This window comes from Lissotriton helveticus, chromosome 2_1, assembly GCF_964261635.1.
Source record: "Lissotriton helveticus chromosome 2_1, aLisHel1.1, whole genome shotgun sequence".
NCBI classification, from domain to species: Eukaryota; Metazoa; Chordata; class Amphibia; order Caudata; family Salamandridae; genus Lissotriton; species Lissotriton helveticus.
The window spans coordinates 1,516,018,810-1,516,041,262 of record NC_136059.1 but is presented as its reverse complement, the minus strand read 5'-3'; the positions used below and the strand labels follow the sequence as shown (position 1 = coordinate 1,516,041,262).

At 43.7% G+C, this 22,453-nt stretch overlaps 1 protein-coding gene across 2 annotated transcripts in view; it reads left to right on the top strand.

Annotated features, from left to right (window-relative positions):
• Window positions 1-2,736: 2,736 nt before the first annotated feature.
• The window catches only part of LOC144818733 (uncharacterized), a 209,748-nt gene continuing 190,031 nt past the window's right edge, over window positions 2,737-22,453 (top strand). For both annotated transcript variants that reach the window (XM_078676424.1, XM_078676423.1), the window contains exon 1: window positions 2,737-3,063. In XM_078676424.1, the coding sequence (XP_078532550.1) occupies window positions 3,040-3,063 (24 nt within the window). In that variant the 5' untranslated portion in view covers window positions 2,737-3,039. The remainder of the gene's footprint in view (window positions 3,064-22,453) is intronic.

Genomic DNA, 22,453 nt, shown 5'->3' with positions numbered 1-22,453 from the left:
TCGCACAGCGAAAATGACCCTACGGTTGCTGGATTATGTGTATGATGTCAAATACATTCGGGGCACCAAGAACAAGGTTGCCGACTTCCTCAGCAGGGCAGCGGCAATGGAGAACGCACCCAAGCCAACAGAGGAAGACGACTACACCATAGCATTTAAGGAAGACCAAGAGGCAGTCATAAGTGCACAAGAGTGGAGAACGGCATACGATGAAGACGCAAGCCTCACAGCAGTCAAACGGTTCATAGTCACGGGGTGGACAGAGAAGAAACACTTGGACGCAAAACAGCGGAAATTCTATGAAGTTCGGGAAGAGCTGCCTGTAGGAGACAATGAGATAGTCGTGCTAAGAGGAGACAAAGTGGAGCCACCAGGCCCACTGGTAAAACAGTTACTCACTATACTGTACGAAGGACATTTGGGAATAGTGAAAACGAAACAGAGAGTCAAACAAGCATACTGGTAGCCTGCACTGGACAGCCAGGTGGAGAGGCATGTCAGAGAATGTGCACAGTGCAGCAATGCAGACAAGACACAGACCACAATGCGACCCCGTTAGGGAAGTTCACCAACCCAGTCAATCCATGGGATGAAGTGTCAGTGGACATATTAGGCCCCATATTAGATGCGCACAGTGTACTCAAGTATGCCATCGTGCTCGTTGACCGGTATTCCAAATGGCCGGAAATCGAGATATGTGAGACCGTGGACACCGACGCAGTACTGGCCTTCTTACTTCCACCTTCCTGAGAGAAGGGATTCCACGAGTCATAACAAGTGACAATTGACCCCAATTCATGTCCGACAAATGTAACGCATTCATGGAGCGGAACGGAATACAGACTAGACACTCCCCGGTATATCATCCAGCCGGTAATGGCCTAGCCGAAAGATTCAATAGGGTCATCATGGGATCAATTCAGGCGGCCATCAACGTAGGGAAGAATTGGGAGGCAGAACTCAGGTGCACAGTATGGGCTTACCGAATACCTCCCACCAAGACTGGATACAGCCCATTCAAAATATTGAGAGGGCGGGACCCATTTACCAAAGATAATGTGGTGGGGAAACAACGCACAGTACAAAGCAAATGGTCTCCAGCGATGGTACGTAGCAATCTGGAAAAAGCGCAAAAGATCTACACGGACCACTACAACAGGAGGCACAATGTCAAAGAAACATCGCTGGAAAAGGGGGAATGGGTCAGAGTGAAGCTTGCTCAGTTGAGAAGGAAAGGCGACAGCAAGTGTAGTACGCCCTTGCAAGTCAGAGAAATTTACACCAGGTCTGCTCAATTGTGTGATGGGAAGATATGGTCCCAAGACAGAATGTCCAGGTGCAACAAAGTGGTGAAGTGGACCAAGACAGATGTGACACAACCGGAAGGAGTAATTATGGGAACCTGGAGGAGGACGAAAACAACAGTCAAGTCAAGTCAAGTCAGAATTTATATAGCGCACTACATACCCAGAGGGTCTCAAGGCGCTTGAGGAAGGGGGGGGGGGGACAGGGACACAGAAACACCCAGCAGTGGCACCACGAGCACCAACACAGAAGAGGCAAACACCACCAGAACACAGGAGAATTCAGAAGACACTGAGCGGCAGGCAAGACAAGGAGACCAAGGTGTGAGTGGTTTAGAGATTAGGGACCAACCACAGGAGACACCCAACGATGCCCCACCCAGTGGCAGCAGAGACACGAGGACACGCACCCCGTTGAGACATACCCGCACAGGCAGGGCCGTGGTACTGCCTAAAAAATATTGTGAGTTCGACATGAAGACCTAATCATCCTTCAGCTTGAACTATCCTAAGTTTTATTGCTATAATGTTGTTGTAATTCTTTGCAGTGTTGCTAAAGGGGGGAGATATGTAGTGTAGCGCTCTAGTGTTTCAGTCATCACGTGGCGTAAGAAACTAGGAGCGCGGGCGGACATTTTAGGGCATTGTAGCCCAGCCGCAGCAGAACTGGAGCTTTCCCCGGCGCTCTTTTAAAGTAAATAAATACTTAATCGACACATCGCGTGTCCTCCTCGTGATTGACCCCAATCGCCTCACTACACTATACAGTTACTGTCACCCTTGCAGCATGTTCCCAACAGTTACTCACTTTACAAATGTATATATAAGCAACCAGAAGATTTCTGGAAAACTTACAATCTAGAATGAAGCATATAACCTAAGACAAAATCCTGAATCCATTAAACACTGATTAATACACTGATTACTATAACTACTTCCTGTGCTGCACACACTAAGTACTGTGCATGGTGTGCACAGACACGCACGTCCCTCAACCCCTCCACTGAACTTGATGGGTTCACAAAAATCTTGGTTGCAGGCGCCTTAATCTCGTGTTATTTGAAATCGGAGTCCGTTTTCAACAGTTAAACATGGAAGAGCATGTTTGCTACAACGTTTGTTCTTATTGCCAATTGCGTTGCAGCATTTACGTTTAAACACCACGAATGCCCAATATTAAACAAAAAAGCCGTTAATGCGCACTTTAAATATGTTCAAAATGTTATGGCTTAAAAATGATACTGCTTACTGGTACGTTTAGCAATTGTCTTAAATATGTACCATTTGATATACAGAGTGTTCTATTATTGCGTTTCATTGCTCCACGTATATGTATAGATAGACCTCCATCGCTGTGCAGTCTTTCTTCTGTTTCGATGCTGATGGGTTAACTCTTCGTATTCGGGTTCTGTGTCTGCGCGTGCGCTGTCGGGTAGTATTTCCAGCATGCCCAGTGTGGTGCTAAAACTGTGTTGTTATTGCGAGCATGCTCATTCATTTGTCGTCCAAATGTGTGCCTGGAGTGGGCTCAACCTGCTTAGAGCTGGGGCTCTCCGTTATCATTAGAGCATTTTTTGCAGGGGATCACTTTCTGTGTGCGTCTGGATCACGACTTTTTCTTCTCTCTGCTGTTGGGGCGACAGTGCCTCTGTATTGGTCCTATTAATCCTCTTGAGGTAACACCACAGGGCAGAGAGTGATCTGACCCGAAATTACTAAGAAAACTACGGAGAATATGTCCTGGCAGCATCCTGGTAAGGTAAGTAATGCAATGCACTGGACAGTGCGTTTCTGTATTGGCTGTCACCCTATCTGAAGGTTTACCATAACACGCAGTAAAATACGCTGCACATAGTAAATTGTAAGGGATACTACTTCAGTTTTGCCATTTTGTGGTTTTTAGTGTTGTAAATACCAGATGTCCCTGTACCTACAAGTTGAGGGTGAATGGAAGGAGGCATATCCTGTCCTCTAGCAAGGCTCTTTGAGAGAGAGAGGAGGGTGCTTACAGGTTCAAGGACAGGTTCAAGGACCATACTATTAGGAAAGGGCTTAAAACCTGGTTGTTCTCCCAGTAGGTATCCAGGTTGCTCTTTTTATTGTCTGTGTGCTGTTCATTTCTTTTAAGCTGTGTTATGTTACTCTGCATTATTTCCCCTTACCTAAAGCGCTGGGACACTCTTTTTGAGTAACCGTTGCGCTATACAAAACTACAAATAACATAACATAACATAACATACTCCATCAGCCTAGTTTGACAGAAGGGAAGATTAAACGGCTGGGACGAGGAAGAGGCAGGGGTATTTTAGACCGTTGCGACCTGCTGTTCTTTGAAAAATTAATAACTTAGATACCAAGCCATTCCCGACCAGTCTTAATGTTATGAGCAACATTTGGTATTAGATATAGTATTTTTTCTCCTGTGGCATTTAGTCCTAATTTTCTTTTCTTTTATTAAAGTCATGGATGAGAATATTATGCATTCGTCCTTGTTCTTTTAAAAGCATTTTTTAGGGGTTTTGTAGGGTAGGAGGGAATGTATTGCTAATGTTATAAGAAATGAGATTTGGGGAATAGGGATACCGAATGCATGACATTTAGTCCCTACGTTCAAGTTCATCTCGCCACATTCATATTGTTGAAGGCAGAAAGATGTTGTCCCTCTGTAATCAGCTGCTTTATTTTTCTAAATGAATAGCCATCTTGAAATAGTACATTTTATAAACTGTATCAACAGCCATTTCTAACAAGCAAAGGGAAGAGAGTCTAGGTTTACATTATTTGTAAATACTGAAGTAGTTCTAAATGTACCTAGAATAGTGTTTGTCACGAATCAGCATTGTGTTACATAATTGGATTCCAATTACAAAATAGTTGCAATTCAATATGTTGAATTGAGCTTTCTGAAAGAGGGGCCAAGTTCCTAACGGCAACTTGGGCACAAGCGTGCACATTGTGGTGGGTTATTACAACATTTCTAACATATTTCCAACAGAAAATTATTAAAGATTTAACTGTATTTATTTTCATGCATTCTACTTTATACTTTCATCAAGCACGATATGTGCAATTCAAGGCATTACATCTAGTTCGAGAAAAACCAATACAAAAATGTATTCCAGAATTATACAGCATCCTAAGTTAAATAATAATCACTGTGTGAAGGCAATATCAAAAAAGAAACAACCCCCAAATGCATTTCGGGACGGGCTGTCTGACATTAACGTTGTTGTTGAATAAGATTTGTAGCGAGCAAGACAACTGAAAGTATTGTGGGCCACTGCTCTTTGAGTTGTCATTCATTTGCTCTTGACCCCGCAATAATCATCCATCCAGGCAATGACCGCCTCCTTACTTGCACTATCTCCTTTCTTTACTCTGGGCCTGGAGGAAAGCCAGGTTTATGTGTAGATAGGTGTGTTTCCACATTTTAATTCCTCTCACCATAATAGCCATCCTTACATCATCGTATGGGTGACTCCCCATGTATGGGAGTCTTGCTGAACCTCTCCCCTAGCATCCTACTGCGACACCAGCATTAATCTCTTTCATGGGCCAGCCCGGAGTAATTGTAATTGCATTTATACAGCGCTTACTACCCCTGATGAGGCGTCAAAGCGCTTTTTCGGCGAGTAGCCCGCTACTCCGGGACCCATAGAGGATTCGTGTTGAATTAGTATGATGAAACATGCAAGTACATTTTAAGTGGTGGATAGGTTAGTCAGTTATTTGGATTTGAAATGATAGCCGAAGGGTAGAGGAGGAAAAGGTTTGTATTTATATAGCGCTTGTTTGCGCACGCTATTCAGGAAGCCCATAAAGGATTAGTGGTGAATTAATATGGTGAAATATGAAGTAATTTCAGTGGTGGATATTACTCAGTTATTTGGAGTGAGAAGGATAGCAGAGGGATAAAAGGGGAAGAAAGGTTTGCATTCCATTCATATAGCACTTGTCACCCCTGATGGGTGTTGAAGTGCTTTTCTGGCGAGTAGCACACCATTCTGGAACCCATAAAGGATTAGTGTTAAAAATGAGTATAGTAAAATATGAAATATTTGAGTAGTGGTTATTTTATTCAGTTATTTGGGTAGAGAAGGGTAGGTGGCGGGATAGAAGAGGGAAAGAGGTTTGTATTTATATAGCGCTTGCTACCCCTGATGGTGTTTTGAAGCGCAAGTAGCACGCTACTCTGGAACCCATCAGGATTAGTGTTGAATTAGTATGGTGAAACATGAGAGTAATTTTAGTGGTGGATATGTTAGTCAGTTATTTGGATTGAGAAGGGTTGGGGAGAGGTAGGAAAGGAAAAAGGTTTGCATTTATATAGCACTTGTAACCCTGATGGGGTGTTGGAACCCTTTATTGGCGAGTAGCACGCTACTCTGGAACCCAATAAAGGCTTAGTGGTGAATTAGTATAGTTGGATATGGAATTTGAGAAGTGAACATGTTAGTCTGTTAATTTTGATTGAAAAGGATAGTTGAGGGATAAAAGAGTGAAGGATTTTCTTTAAAAAAATTTATTTTAGGTCTTAGCAGGATGCTTTTGGATGAGTAAAAAGGAGTTTTGGAGGGGAGGAGTCAGAAGGAAGAGTTTAGAAAGGTTTGTTTTAGGGGATCGGTATAGTAAAAAGAGGTGTCAGATGATGCAAGGAGGGGTAGAGTAGGAGAGAGTCGAGAAAGAGTTATTTTGGCGATCATAGTAGTGGTATGGGGTTTGGGATAAATGAGAGAGTGGATGTAGAGGATATATTGTTAGATTTATAGGATGAGAGATAGGGTGGTGCATTGGAAAGAGTAGTAGAAAGAAGTTTGAGATGAGTAAGAAGGTTGGGCTACAAGATATATTGAGCGAAGTATAGGCCGAGAAATAGGGTAATGCATTGGAAGTGCTAAATTAGAAGAAAGTGATAAATATATAGATCCATAAGTACATTGAAAGTATATAGATACATAAAGGAGGTAAGTATATGTAGATTAAATATATTGATAGAGGCACAGGATGAGAAATAGGGTAGTGCATTGGATATGCTTTTTCAGTAGAAAAGTAACAGACACACAGATCCAAGCACATGGAAGGTACATAGATGCACAATGTAAGTATGTACATGTAGACTAAAGATGATTTTTATTTATTTATTATTATTATTTTTTCTCTCAACAACATAATTATTTTACATGCTTATACAAACTAATACACAAAGATAGGTACTTATTTATAGTGAAAACAAATGCTTATATATAGAGGGATAAGCTGTAAATGTCTGTTTGCTATTGGTGCTTATGTGGGGAAGAGCCAAATCTTGAGTAGTTTTCTGAAGATAAGGTGGTTGTCGGTGGACCTTATGTTGGGGGGTAAAGAATTCCATAGTTTGGCTGCTTGAACAGAGAAGGATGTGCCACCCATGGTTTTTTCTTGTATGGTGGGATTTTGAGGCGAGATGCTCCTTTAGAGAGGAGGTTCCTTTGTTGAATGTGTTTAGTGATTTTATTCCTGATGAAGAGTGGTCCCATTCCATGTATTGCATACTACCCCTACAGGCAGTTAACATCTGCTTGTGATGGCGAGGTCACAATTTCGATTCCCAATAGTCCCAATTTAGCTTTTCTACCTCTCGATGTTGATAATTTGAGAAATATTACATTTGGTAATAGTAACACATGTACTTACCAGGCGAAGAGGAAATTATGATCAAATATTAAACCAGTCACTTTCGTGCGCCAGTTGATCTTTGAGTTTTGAATATACTGACAACTCTTTCTCGTTTTAGGGTTGGGATATTTTTCCTTTAGCTCTCGCCAACGACGACCTATTATGTACAATACCAATACTTAAAATGGGTTTTGGGTCAGCCCATTGTTTATCATTTGTTGACTTTCTTGTCGACGTCATTGGCTTGTTATTTGGTGGTCTTCCTTCTTCATCTTTTGTTTGTCCCTCCCGTGAAGCGTAGCTTCTTTATCATTTCCTCTTCACATCCCTGATCCTCTCCACTCTCTATGTTGATCTCCACCACTCCGAGCTCACCCACAAAAGCACAGCAACAGGTAAATTTTTGCCACATTTGACTAAGAGCAGGCTTTATTGGGTTGGTTTTCTTTTATCTCCTGCCTTCTACATGTTGCAAGAAAGTCCAAGCCATGGTATAAAAAAGACAGCATTTATGGTGCTCGTGAGGGGCAGGGTGTAGCACTCAGCCAGTTTTTGAGTTAGAGTGACTGAAAAGCTGTCTGTTGTCCTGGTGGTATATGCATCTGTCCTAGGTTGCCGCAGTTCACCACATATGTGGAGTATTTATTCCAGTTCCTAGTCATGTGAAAAGTAAATGACCCGCCCTTTCCTTTAAATTCTTACACTGCCTCAGACAGCTGTTATGCTCTTTTAAGTACCTACAACTAGCCCTCTGTGTTTCTTTTAAGCTGGATCAGGTGCAATCTGCTTTTTAAATTCTGTTCAGAGACGTGGCTGAGCTCTCACAAATGATAAATGCATGACTGTCGCCCTCTCTGCCCAACTTGAATATATCCACACTTACCTGGCTTTTTGGGCTTGCCCAGGCATTAAAATGTCTAGCCCTGGGCGAGTGGTTTGTGCCAGCAGAAGATCCTACTAGAGCTGTAGCTTGAGCACCCGGTGGCTATTCTGAATCCTAGGTGGCTAGAAGGTAGATGCACGCAGGAAAAAACTGGGCCTTGGTGGCACGGCCTGTGTTGGAGAAAAACATTTCTATTAAAAAACAGCAAAAAAGAGACAGTTGACAATACAATATGGATTTATTACAATACTCTAGTGAGGATCCGCCACTACAGGAGAGATCAGTTCACCTCAACGGAGATGCAACTTGATGTCTCTCCTTATAGCGCAGAATCAGCTCTATTTATTCTTCCAAGCCACAGAGGAAAAGGTCACAAGTTGACCATTGACATAAGAAATGTTCACACAGGACATACAAAATGGAATTGGTAGATGTAGCAATTTCTCGGAAACAGAAGAGCATGTTGGTGGGCCTATTTCAGGTGCACTCTCAGCCTGTCACCTATGGCTAGTTAGTAGCCCAACAGTGTTCATCCTTCTCTCGGTCACTATCTGATGTGGGGTCAAAAGGTGGGGTGTTTCTCGAGGTGAACAGCGCTAGTGGGCAACAGTACAACCATTTATTTCCTAAGGTTACACACAGTTTACTTATTTTGTGTTTTTCAGAGGTCATTGAAGCACACCAGGATGTTGTTACTTTGTGGGTGGTAAGCTAACAAGAGTTTGTGTATCATTCCCAACAGAGTGGTGAGGAGGGCGAAGATATTATTGACAGAAATGTTTGTGCTAAAATCGAATTTGATCTCCTCAGGAATGCCCCACTGGAGCATTACCTCACGGACCAGAAAATTAGCAGCACACTTGGTATCACAATAAACATGAGTTCCTACTTTATCACTGGTGGCGCCCGGTGCACAAGTGTTTGTTGGCGCTCCCCAATGACCACCTCTGCCACTGATCCACTCACTACCACCCTTAACAGTGCCCCTTAAGTCACCATATACACTCTCAGTGCGTTTAATTAGTTCTGTAGCGTCACTCATACCAGGGTAGGGTGCAAACACCACACCACACCACACCTACATTTCATAGAGACAATCAGTCACACATAAAATTCAATGTATAAGAAATTAATAAAAAAAAAACAGAATTACAAGTTGTAGAAGTTACATGACATCCATACTGATGGGCAGTATAGTTTAAGAGTGCTCGATCTGGAGAAGCACAAACTCAGCTTTTGAACTGTAACACCATGTTTGGGAGTTGTCTTTATTAATAAGAATTTATTTCTACTAATTGCAACATTAGGAAAATAAAAGACTAAACAAAATGTATATTGCTCTAATGTATACCTTGTAGTATCTCTACAGCTCTTTGACAGTAAATAACTCACTGCTATATATTATGAGTTTAACCTATAAAACTGTAAGCAACAAAAATATCTTCCAGAAAAATCAGTAACCCACTGACCTATTTACATTGTACGCACTCTGTTATTTGCTAGAGGCAAAAAATGCTAGCAAGTACTTTTCAAACCATAATATACTTGGGACCGGCGCACCCAACCCGAATTCCAGTGCCCGTGTGGTGGCACCGGTCGCACTACCCTTAAGTTGGCCCTGATCCCAGTGGAGGGTTTTCGATGTCGAAGTATTGTGGAAACTGTTACTTTAAAGGTGGGGTTTAATGAACCCTGCTGGCACACAGTACAGGTGTATTCATACATTGTGGTAATCTCATGTAAGTTGCAGACAAACCAATCATGGTGTATTTGGAGAGACATGTTGGGCCTCACAATGTGACAAGGGAAATGTAGCTGATTTAGGGCTATAAGTAGCAATGCTTGGACATCTTTCTAAATATATTAAATCTGTTCCTGTCTGTGTGCATCCAATGGGCCTGAAGGTGGCAATGTTTTACTAGCTAACAAAACTGTAGTATGTGTGTTGCTAAGGAGGCGTTTTGCACTGTTGTGGTGACATAGGCTGAATCAAAGAATATGGTAATTGCTTCCCCTTCCCCTTGTTTAAGCGCTAGCACCAAAACTACTAGTTCAGCAGCCTGAGTTTAGTAATGATGTGGCAACATTATCCGGTCTGGTATCAGCAATACATCTAAAATGTCATGCTACATGGCTTTGACCACTACTGCATCCGTGTGTCTCAATTCTATGTCCTAATCTACCGTGAGAACCCGTCTACAAAATATACAACAATTCCTGGAATGGGGTCTTTTTGTATTTGGCTTCACTTTTCTGGAGTATATGTGGCCCAGTCATGGATATCATCGCATGTATCTGAAATGGGGTATGCAAAGAAGGAAGCTGTGTTGTCTTTATGACACTTAACCAACTTGATTTGAGTCAACTGAGGAGGACATTTGTTTTCTCTCAATGCCCCTTCTTCTGCTTTGTTATCATTAGGACCCTCTAACTTTGGCTATTTTCGGGGTCTCCCTCTTGGCCTCTTCTGGGCTTGTGTCTCTAGTACTTGTTTCTGTGAGTGGCTTTTATTTAGACTACCCTTGGGTCTGCCTCTGAGTCTCTTCTGAATGGGAGAACTGGCAGACTCCTGACTTTTCTTTGTACTGTCGTTAGGTCTGCCCCTGGGTCTCTTTTGAATGGGAGGACTGGCAGGCTCCGGAGGCCATGGGTATGTGCGGTTTTTAGTAGCCTTGTGCCATTCTGTACAATTGTTTCCTATCTGGTCTATGTTTTCAGGGTATATCTCAATCAGGCGTTCTACAGGGGACCCCATAGCACTTTGGGGGGGCCTTGTCTTTATGTTTGACTATAGAGGTTACACTGGGCAATGCATCAATATCTATTCCATTAATAAATCGTCCATCTCTGTTTACCCAACCTCCAAAACCACCATGCCTCTGACAGGTAGGTAGGCCTGTTGAGTTAATACCTGTATTTATTGAAACCTTTTATATTCCTAAGTTCCTGAATTCTTTCATATGATCATATCCTTCAATTTATTTTTCATTATCCTGGAGCCTATTCCTTGCATACTTTTCCTTAATACAAGTTGCTCTTCTTCCCTTTCAATTTACTTATTCTCATACATCCTTCTAAATAATCCAGTTTCTTTTGGCTGGTGAAACTATAAACAGAGACTAGTCTTATGTCTTAGGTTCTCTACACATTTAGATAAAATAGCTTATTTTACTTTCATATTTATATTAAAATACAATTGCAATCTTAAAAAATGACATCATTTCATACTGCAGTTTTAATGTACTGAGTCCTGCGATAAGAGAATATTCTCAAATAACTGTCTGTGTACTCTCAAGATATTCTTCTATGTCCCTGTAGAATGTTTTTAAAAGTTTCCAGTTAATTCTTTGGAACAATCATCTAATTTCTAAAGTATCTAAGGTTATTACATCAATGTATGTTTTCCTTAGACCTAAAGGTGATGTGGTGTCAATTCCTAGGCGCTCAAGGATTTCTCCCATTAAGGGATTATTAGGTGGTACTGGTATTGGTAGTCTGTTGGGGTCAGTGCCGTTAGAAAAACCTACAACCTTACTGTTATAAAGATAGACAATTAATACAGGGACCTGTTGTGATTGACTACCTGTGTACCCTTGAGATATTTGTCTAAATAAAATCCTTTTCTAGAATTCTTCAATATTTCTCACAAAGTAGGTAATCTTAACTACATAACATAAACATCATAAAAGTACAACATGACATTAATCTGTGTCCACACTGCAATTCATATTTACATAAACATGCTAATATATTGTAAAACTACTCATCTATTCCAAAATTACCTACTATTCTAAAACTACTTACTTACAGCTACTTACTAGGGCAAAAAGCTACTACTGCCAGTCACTTTTCCTGGACTCACAAGGACGACTACTACTCTACCCTGACCACTTCTGACTACTTTTAGTCAGGTCGCTTAGTACCTTCCGGACTGACCACCAGAACTCCAGTCCTTATTATTATCAATACACAATCATGCATGCATTCCCCAACATATGAATAATAGCAAAATATTAACATATAACATATTCTACTGTCAACATGCTACTTGTAAAGTAAAAGGACGAAATTCGCACTGTTCTCACCTTTTAAGAATGCCAACTCCCAAATCCTACCCGTCCCAGAGAAATGAGAAGACCTTGTAACAGGCGTCTTCTTACCTTCTTTTAGTTGCATAAATCATTTCAAGAGGACAGGTGGTATTTCAGGATATGACTGCAGGTGAGAAGAAGTCGAAATCCTGGCTCAGCTCACCAGTATGTTGGAGGAAACACTTTCTATTAATAAAAAGCAAAAAAGAGATAGTTGACAATACAATATGGATTCATTACAATACTGTTGTGAGGATCTGTCACTACAGGAAAGATCAGTTCAACTCAAAGGAGATGCAACTTGATGTCTCTACTTGTAGCTCAGAATCAGCTCTATTTATTCTTCCAACCCACAGAGGAAAATGTCACAATTTGACCAATGACGTAAGCAATGTTCAAATAGGACATACAAGATGGCATCAGTAGATGTAGCAATTTCTCGGAAACCGAAGCGCAAGTAGGTGAGCCTATCCTCTCATGATGAGTATGGAACCCCCGTGTGGGGTTCGGTTCTCGGAATATAAGCGAAGAAAATATATCTTTTTTTTACTACACCATGCATGGTTATGTCCTGCTCAACGCCTATTGGCCAAGCTTACCTTACCGTTTGTATGTGATTTCTTCTATCAAGCCATCTAGCGCTTAAGTGTGAAGTTGTGGTTTCTGCAGAAGCGAGTGACCAACTATCTGACTTTTAAGTGTGATCTCGGCAGAAGCATACACATGTGCGTCAGTATGTACTAAGGCAGGATTTGCACCTGGTATTTATTCCTACGTACATGTTCAAGCTTAAAGGTGTAAGAAACGGCAGTGCATCTGAGGAAGTAGACTCGTATGTGATTGGTGCATTTTGGCCTTTCCGTCTCTCAAGCAGATGGAACTTTTGGAAAACAATGTTTGCAGTTTCTTCCTGAGTCAGGAAGAAGACCAGTTCTAAGCTTCATGCAGTAACTCAACTTGCTGACCGCAAGCTAATTCCTGACCTTGCAGGCTACTTCCTGACATTTCAACGAACTGTGTGATTATTCAGCTAAATACATTGTCTTTTCTGACATGGTATTTATTTAACTATTTCTTGCAGAGACCAGGGGTCTAAAACTGCGTCTTTAACTCTGAAACCTTTTCATGGAGTTGCTTGTGTGTTTGGCTATAATGTATCCTATTTTTCCCTACATCAGATGGAGGCGCTTGTAGCATCCTCCCTAGCCTAGGAGCATGCAAGTGAACATGCTACACACGGAGCTCTGGATTGTACGTCTTTATTCCTCTGCATGCAATCTCACACTGCAATATCATTACATCATAACCGTTAATAGCCACAACTTAACACCTCCCAGAAAGTTACACAATTCCTCCTTAAAGTCCTCCCAGAACCACAAGGGTCCTAGCGCTCATAGTCTCACGACACTACATCTCCCCCTCGTTAATTAAGAAGGTATAAACAACAGTTACATCACATTTCTTCACTAAGTCGTCAAGGCACTCTTAGAAGGGCGGCCAGATCGAGTGGTATGAGTCTGTTGAGATGCACTCTGATTGTGCATTGGCGGCACAGGTTTTGATGGTTAATCTGGATTGTCCAATCGGGGTCTCGTCATTGATGGTTGCAAGAACTGACGCAGGTTGAGGTAGCTGCTTAAAGTGTGGCTAGTTCTGTGTGATGGACCTTCTGAGCTGATACGCCATCACCATGTGTCTTTTGCACTTCACAACCCAGAGGATCGACAGCAAATAGAGCTTCTGGTTTCTGCCTTAGTTTCTGCTGAACCAGAATGAAGTCACCTTCATCGAAGCCTGTCTCCTGAGCTTGTCCTCGCCGATCAGCATAGGTTTTGTGCTTTCAAGCTGTATCCGTGATCCAAACTTCATCAGCATATCAGGATCAGTCTGCTGTCCATTTGGTAGCTTGGTTCTGATGGCTCTCCCATATAATAATGTGGGACTCTCACCAGTTGTGGAGTGAGGAGTTGAATGATAAGAATGGAGGACTTGACACAGGGCCTGGTTAACTCGATTATGTCCATTGCGGCTCATTGAATCTTCCTCTTAAGGTACCCATGAATCCTTCAACAACACATTTGGCCTGGGGCCACAGAGGTGTATTCTTTTATGCTCTACATTGAATCGAACCAGAAGTTCCTTGAATATTTAGCTATTGAATGGTGGACCATTGTCAGAATTAAGAATGGCAGGGATACTCCACGCTTCAAAGATGTTATGCAGTCACTCAATGACCTTGTCATGGGTTGTTGATAAGAAATCTTCTACTAAAAAAATGTGAATACTCATCAATGACTACCTTGAAATGATGTACATTTTGTAAAGGGCCAAATAAATCTACTGCAACTCTTTTCCAAGCATGTGCAGGAAGATCAGACATCATCAGAGAGTGCTGTGTCACTTTGGGAGAAAGGCAGTTGCAAACATGACACTCTTTAGTTCCCACTCAACTCACTCATCTAGGAGCGGAAACCATACTCAGTCTCTTAAGACTCTTTTGGTAGCTACAATACCACGATGTCCTTCATGAGATAGTTCAATGATCTGATGTCTTAGACTCTCAAGTATAACAATTCTTGAGCCTCTCAATACATCACATTCTTTGGTAAGAAACAGTTCATCCTGTACATTCTTGAATTTTTGAAATTCAACATCATCAGCAAAATGTTGAGCATGCTTCTTCCACGATTGAGTTGAAATTATTTCTTTGAGGATAAGCATCTTCTTGTCAGCATTCGTAGCAGCAAGGATGTCTAGGGCTGCTGGTGTGCTGGACCTCACAAGGAAATTAATGTACTCCTGTTGAAGTGTGCCGCTACAACTGTACTCTTGAAAAGTAATCAGCAGGGTTCTTGTCTTTACCCAACTTGTGTACAATTGCTTCGTCATACTCTTGCAGTGGCAACCCCCACCCCTCTATGTGAGGGGGCATCTTGGCTTTTGGGTTTGCAAACATAGTGAGCAGCGCTTGGTTGTCTGTAATGATAGTGAAACGATTTCCATACAGAAATGCATGAATATGTTTGCAAGCCCACACTTTAGCCAGACTCTCCTTCTCTGGCTGAGAATAGGCCCATTCTGTGTTAGACAGGCTTCAACTGGCATAGGCCACAATATGTGTCTGAGCATTATGTAGAGCTAGGATTGCCCTCGGCCCCACCGGTCTATCAGCGACTGTGATCGCTGTATGTAACTTGGGATCAAAATATGCCATCTCAGTTGCATTTTCAATTGCATGTTTTATTCTTTTGAAGCTTTGATCACATTCATCAGACCAATTGAAAAGGACGTATCGTTTTGTCAAGTCTCTCAATGATGCACTCACAGTAGCAAAGTCACGAATGTACCTTGAACAATAATTACCCATGCCTAAGAAGGATTGCAGCATGGTGATATCTTGTGGGGGGCAAGTAGATGACAGTGCTTGCAGTTTATCTGGGTCAGAAGTCATTCTCCCATCAGAAACTGTGTCCAAAGAGTTTGAGTTTTCTGCATTCAGACTGAGACCTGCATCAGCAAGTACCTGACACACTTGCGTAAGAGCCTTACCATGTTCCTTTTGCTTTTCCCCAAACATCAGTATGTATTCACTGTAATTAAATACATGCATGACCAGTTAAATTATTCGATGTATAACATCCTGAAATATTTCTGCAGCAGTCGACACTCCAAAACTCAACCTTTTGTATGTGAACAAACCAGCATGAGTTTAAAAAGTGATGATGTACCTGCAATTCTCTTACAACTTGAGTTGATGAGATCCTTTGTTAAGGTCAAGACGGGAGAAGACTTTGGCACTGTTCAGTTGCATGATCATGTCCGCTATGTGGACCAGGATGTCTTTTCTCTTTTGATTGCTATGTTGGTCTGACGCATATCAACACAGATGCACACTGCACCTCCACTGTCCTTTTTTGGCACCACCACTATGGGCGAAACCCATGGTGTCGGACTGGTGGAGTGCTCAATGATGTCATGCTACACCAGCATTTCTAGTTCTCTCTCAACAGCTTATTCCAAGTGAAAAGCGACTCTGCGGTGTCGCTGGGCAACAGGATGAATGTCCTCATTAATATGAAGTTGCACTTTCATTTTCTTGAGTCTTCTTAGGCCATGAAAGAACGACTGGTACTGACTCACGATTTTAGATCGAGTATGCAGGTTGTAGTTGAGGGATATCAGTCCCACGTCAGCAGCTGTGGTAAAACTGAGAAAACATGCACTAGAAGATGTTCCTTGAAGATTGTGAATTGGTGCTTTTGCCGACACTGTTTTATGTTGCATGGTGTCAAGGTTAACAGCAGATAACGCACCCAGTAAGACGTACCATTACCATGCCACTAACCTGTAATCTCTAGCCAGCGGGGACCACAGCTTGAAGCTTATCTTCCCTATACCCTATAGCACTGACCCTCCCTGTGCGAACTCACGCGCCAGGGACAGGTAGCCCTCGGGGCAGGGGGAAGGAGGTTGTGCGGGGAGGTAGCAGCGAAGACACCCTCTAGGTCTGGTCTGATGAATAGGACGTCTTCCAGCCGTGCCGCTTCTCTAGAATCACAAGAACAATAGTTGTATGAGACTCTGTGTAATAAGGGCTTACTTCCAGAACAATTTAAGCTAGCAGATACGTACTGTACACCTGCTCTCTGGCAGCTTGAGATCAGGATTCTGTTCAGAAGCAATGATGTTGGACTCTGGGGAAATATAGCTCCTCCTCCTAATTCTCGTTGTGAACCGCCTTTAGTAGTTACAGTCACTACTGGCTGCTCTCATGCATCAACATAGGTAGTGCCTTTTGTTCTCAAGAGTTACCGCCTCTAGCGGTGAAAACACTGTCACCAAAAGTATAAGATGGCACGGCCGTGCCTAATGTTAAAGGCCCTACCTTCCTCCGACCCAAACGAAAACAAAATGTTTTAATCAACAGCGGCGTCCTCCTGCGGGAAGGAAAGCGTCCGCTCACGGCTTCACAGGCGGCGTCTTCCTGCGGGAAGGAAAGCGTCCGCTCACGGCTTCACAGGCGGCGTCCTCCTGCGGGAAGGAAAGCGTCCGCTCACGGCTTCACAGGCGGCGTCCTCCTGCGGGAAGGAAAGCGTCCGCTCACGGCTTCACTGGCGGCTTACACCAAACGGCTTCCTCTGAAGTTCTCGAAACTCAACTCGGCTCTGCTCCTACTCAAGAATGTCGGGAAGGATTGACAAGCACCAGAGAAAGGGGAAGGAGGGTCTTTATGGACGCCGCCCAGAGGGCGGGGTCCTTTTTGCCTGGCCCCACAGCTTTCTGGGAGTTGTAGTGCTGCAGCGATCCAGTCTTTTTCGATCTCTGTGACTAGCGATCGCTACACATGGTTGCTGTGAATGACCCTTGAGTTTGCAACAGTTTAGAAGCATCCCAAGTAAAGAATTTTGTGTCGGACAGGTTGAGGCCCGGCACAGGAAAGAAGTTGTTGTGCTATTCGACTGGCATGATGTTAATCAACGCACCACTGTCTATGATGAAGGTTATGGGGCAACCATTGACCTTTATTATAATCTTGGCAGCAGCCAAATGACTTATATTCTTTGATTGACTGGTTTGATTTTGTTTTTTTATTTTTCTTTGCAAGCAGCCAGACCTACATGTGCATGTTGTTCTTTGGTCAACACCATTATCGCACACCCATCTTCTTAACTGGTGTTGCTTTTAGGCCTTGTGGACATGGCGAGAATGCTTCTGGAACCTTCTGGCATGCATTTTCTCTTCTCACTGTGATGTGTTTGGTTTCTCTTTCGCAAACAAGTATGAAGTGGTTTCCTTTCCCTCAGCCCCTGCATGTCTGTCCCATCGCTAGACATTTACCTTCATAGGGGAAATGAAAATCCACATCAGAAACAAAACTTTTTCTTCTTTGAAGGCGCTGACTTGAGTTTGTGCTTGCTTTTCATGAAGAATGCGGACTCCTTTATCGCTGTTCCAGCTTCCATTTCAGATGATGATGGTCGGTCTGCTCTCTCATCGGCCCTTGCCCCCATTAGGACTTTTTTAAAACAGAGTGTCTCTGCCAACATGCATTGTCAGAAAGAAAGCAATTTGGGACTCTAGGCGTACGGCTTCTTCGTCGATAAACTTACAGTGTTTGATAAGCACATCAAGTCTCTCAGCATACACAACAATTTTGAACTCCTCATCGATTTGGGCACCCGTGGCACACACTTAGTGTGCAGTAGCATAGTAAACTCTCATTTCATCGGGGCACAGATTCCCTGCTCGTCGCCAGTTGTAGTGTCCTCCCCAGCCCAGGAGCATGCAAATGAACACAACACACATGAAGCTCTGGATTGTATGTCTTAATTCCTCCACTTACAATCACACACTGCACCTTCATTACATCATAACCTTTAACCCCTTCCCTGCTGCCGTTGGCCGTCGCGAGCACTACCTCCAACGGCCGACGCGGCCCCGCCCGCGCAAGAGAACGCCTGCACCGCGGCGGAATTACTGCCGTGGTTAACGGGTTAATAACCACACCATAACACCTCCCAGCAAGTTATGCAATTCCTCCATAAAATCTGCTCAGAACCACAAGGATCCTAGCACACATAGTCTCACGACAATACAGAGCCTGATGCCCGTGCTGGGATGGAGAGGTTGATCAGGCCTCCCACAGACATTAACTTTGAGCCATGGGGCAAGCCAGGAGCTCTGGGGCTGATGGAGCTCACCTCAGGCTTTAATCCTCAATATGGTGGCTGCACCTTGGAGCCCTGCCGAGTAAACGCTGGGGCGGGCACCAGCAGAGACTAGGGGGACTCCTGGGGCCTGGATGGACAGGTAGAACCCCTAGGGTTACCCCTGTACTACTAGTGGCACTGTCAGGAGGATTTCAACTGCTAGGCCTCACATCTTGGAACTCCCAAGAGATGGAGGCACACACATAGAGACAATTTCCGGGCAGGCGCCTCCATGGACCACAGTGTCACTGGAGTGATTGGATCACTTGGAGAGGGAAGGCAGTGGGTGCAGCAACCACCCCATGTGTGCGCCCCCTACAGGCAGAACAGGAGCACAAATTACAGTCTTGCCCAGGGGAAGGGCCAGGAGCCCATTGGCATTCAGTGGCAGAAACACACCAGCTGCTACTAGTGATGCAGCACTTAATCAATCTGGGGGCGATAATACCTACCCCTTACATTGCTTCAGTCACAAAGAACCTTTCCTGTTAAAACCTTCCACCCATTCAACCATCTGTGAAATGAGGAAAGGGAGTGTCAAGGGGCACCTGCTTGGTGCTACCTCACGCTGGGCGACTGTGCCTGAGGCTTGATAGAAAGTAAGGAACTCCGTTCGCCTCCCTCAGAACCCTGCCCACAGGAAAATATCTTAGGGAGCTTACCCTGTGGACGTTGATCTCCTTGTGAAGCTCTCCGTCCACACTAGACTCTCATGATCCCTCATCTTTACAATGCACCCCGCTAGAGAGAGTTGCAGAACAGATAGGCTGGAACCCTAGGAGTTTCCAGCTGACATTAATCCTACTTCAGTAGCTCATTTCCAACCCGGCAGATCTTGGGGTAGGCCCCACAGGGCCCCTGAACTGTGGTCTGTCTCAGACGTCCCACACCAGCCACCCCGCGCACCCCCTAAATTCTACAGCTGAACTCTTGAGTCTTAGGTGACTGATGGAGGGGGCTGTCCCAAGATAGACTTAAACAGCAAGGTGCTACTCTAACAAGCCTCCTAGTTCCAAACTAATGGTGCCCAGTAACCGCCAATCACTAGATACCTTCTTCTCCAGGTTTACCAAATTAAGGAGGACATTTAAAGAGCCACAACTGATCTGAACAATGTACGGGCCATCCAACATGAAGTCAACAAACTGGGAGAGAGGGCGACTAAGTCAGAAACATCTACTGACAAACACTCAGAGGAAAGGAAGGCATTGCAACAACAAATTATCCAGCTTGAAGACCAGCATATTCTTCTACAAGAAAAATGTGAAGGCCTTGAAAACAGATCTCATCCAGGGTGTATCCAACAGTGGCTCCTGCACCAACCTGCCGAAATATATTGTGGACCTCTTTGATGCCATCCTTGAAAAATCAACTGGTGGCCCCATTAATATGGATAGAGCTTATTGACTGATACGCCTAAGCTGAAAAGGGAAACAATTAATCATTTTCCTAGCTTGCTTCTATCGCTGTTCTTAGAAGGAAACCATCATGCCCAAGGCCATCAAGACGGCTTGATTTCCTTCAATGGTCCACACTTCCTCCTCTTCCAGGACGTCTTGGCAGTGGCGCTGGCGAAGAGGCGCTCCTTCAAACTCATCACAGAATTTCTAATCTCCGATGACACAAACTACAGATGAGGGCACCCATTTTCCATCACCTGTTCTTGGGGGCAGGGGTAGACTTGGACCAGCGGCTCACTTAAATAGGCCAGATAGATTGTGCACCTACTGCTGGAAAACTACAGACCGCACCAGACAGGACCGGGGAACAACACAGATCCACAAACTGAGCTGACAGATGGTAGCAACATGCCCTTATCGGTTGCTGACCTAGAGTCATAGAGATTAAAACCATCAAAGCCCAGCTCCTATAACATCTTCGTAGATCCAATGATGTGGGAAGCCAGGCACAGATCTGATTTGGCAGCCAAAATGCTGCCAAGGCTACTCTTGTGAACAGACTTTAATTTAATCCTCGGGCGGGGACTAGGACCGTGTAGCTTGCAGCTTCTTCTACTAGGCAGGAGTGGGTGGGGTAAGGATCTATAGACTCTTCAGCACAGGTAATATACCTCCTGTGATGTGTTCAACATGGCTCGCCAATATTTTGTGGGGCGGTGTTTGGGCACTCAGATTAGTTGAACTTCTTGTTTTGATTGTTACTACTTTTAGGTTTAAAGTTTAACGGGGTTGGAAATGTAAACCATCAAAGACTGCACGCTTCTATGCCACATAGCCTGTGCCACAACGGGAAGTAACCAAACACTAGGATTGCCCCTCATACAATATAAAGACAGTTGGTCACACTACACAGTGCTTATACTATCCGAGGCCTTAATAACACCTCCAAGCAGCTTAGTATCATGGGGGAGCTCAAAGCAGCTAACAATTAGATGTTTCCTTCAGGAAATACTCCTTCTGCTGGGGGAGAGTACTAGGTTGAGATCTCAGCTCTTTCATACTCAATACCATGCAACTGCTTCATTGAAAAGACAGCAGGATTGGCAAAACTCCTTACCCTAGAGGCTCCTTTACTGAGAGGGAACATAAAGCTGATAAGCATGGTACATGGGTGGTGGTTATTGGCCTCTGGGAGGGTAGCCCAGTCAGCTTAGTATGTGTTTACATCCCTAACACAGGACCTGAGTTCCTGAACGGAATCCTCTGAATCCTTACCATCTTTTCCATGGGCCTCCTGATAATTTGGGGAGGCTGTGGATACATTAACCTAATCCTGTTTGCAGGCTTAGATAGATCCCAAGAACGCTGTGGTGCGATCCCTGAGCTATTGGCCTAGTGGCAGATTTTGTTAAATGATTTGGGTTTTTTGGATGCCTAGTGCATTGATAACCTCTCACAATAGATGTTTTCCAACAATTTTTCAGTCCACTTGGGTAGGCTAGGACTGATCTAGTTTTAGTAGATAAGAGATTAGAACATGCCTTGAACCAGTCAGACCAACTCCTGAGACCCTCTCGGACCATTGCTCAGTGAAACTTTAGCTCCACTAGGATAGGGAGGTCAGGCGCTGTAGCTGGGTCTCTTGGTAACTGAACAATTAACTACTAAAAGACCCTTTAGTCCTGACTGACCTCTGAATGAAACTTAAAAAATACCTTACCTTTAAAGACACCGCAGAGGTGGAGAAGCGAGTAGTTTGGAATGTACTAAAGGAGATTAGGGGAACCTTTAAGTAAGAGGCAGAGCAACCTAAACGCTGCATGAGCTGATCAAGTGAAGCTAGCTACCGAACTGAGAGAGGAGGTACCCCAATACAAACAGACTACTTCAAAAAAGGTTTGTAGAAAAGTAACCACTACACAGGGCCAACTTCATATCCTAAAGCTAGAGAGAGCAAACTGTAGAAAAGTCTGCCCATAACACACCGGATGCCCAGGCTGCTTGTGCAGGGCGACTCTTAGTTTCCATCGTAAATAATTACCAAATGAAGAGACGGGCACTGGAAGCAGGAAGACAAGGAAAAAGGTTTATTTCTCATGAGGAGAGCATGTCATTTGGGACACTCGCATAGTGTCTTCGGGAGGTGCTCTAACAAGTTTCTCTGAGGCTTCGCCTTTTATACACAAGTTCGTGGCACACAGGCATCCTTTATTACAATCAATACATTGTGAAGTATGAAGATATTCCAACACGTGGCTACAGTAGGGGCCCTTATCCTCCATACAATAGGAGGGGGCTGTCACGCAGCTGAGTGTTCTGCTGATTCCATTGGAATGTGTGTGCCTGATCGAATCTCAGGGGGTGGGGCGGTCATGATCAATAGTGGCTTCTTTCAAGAGAGGCGAGTGCA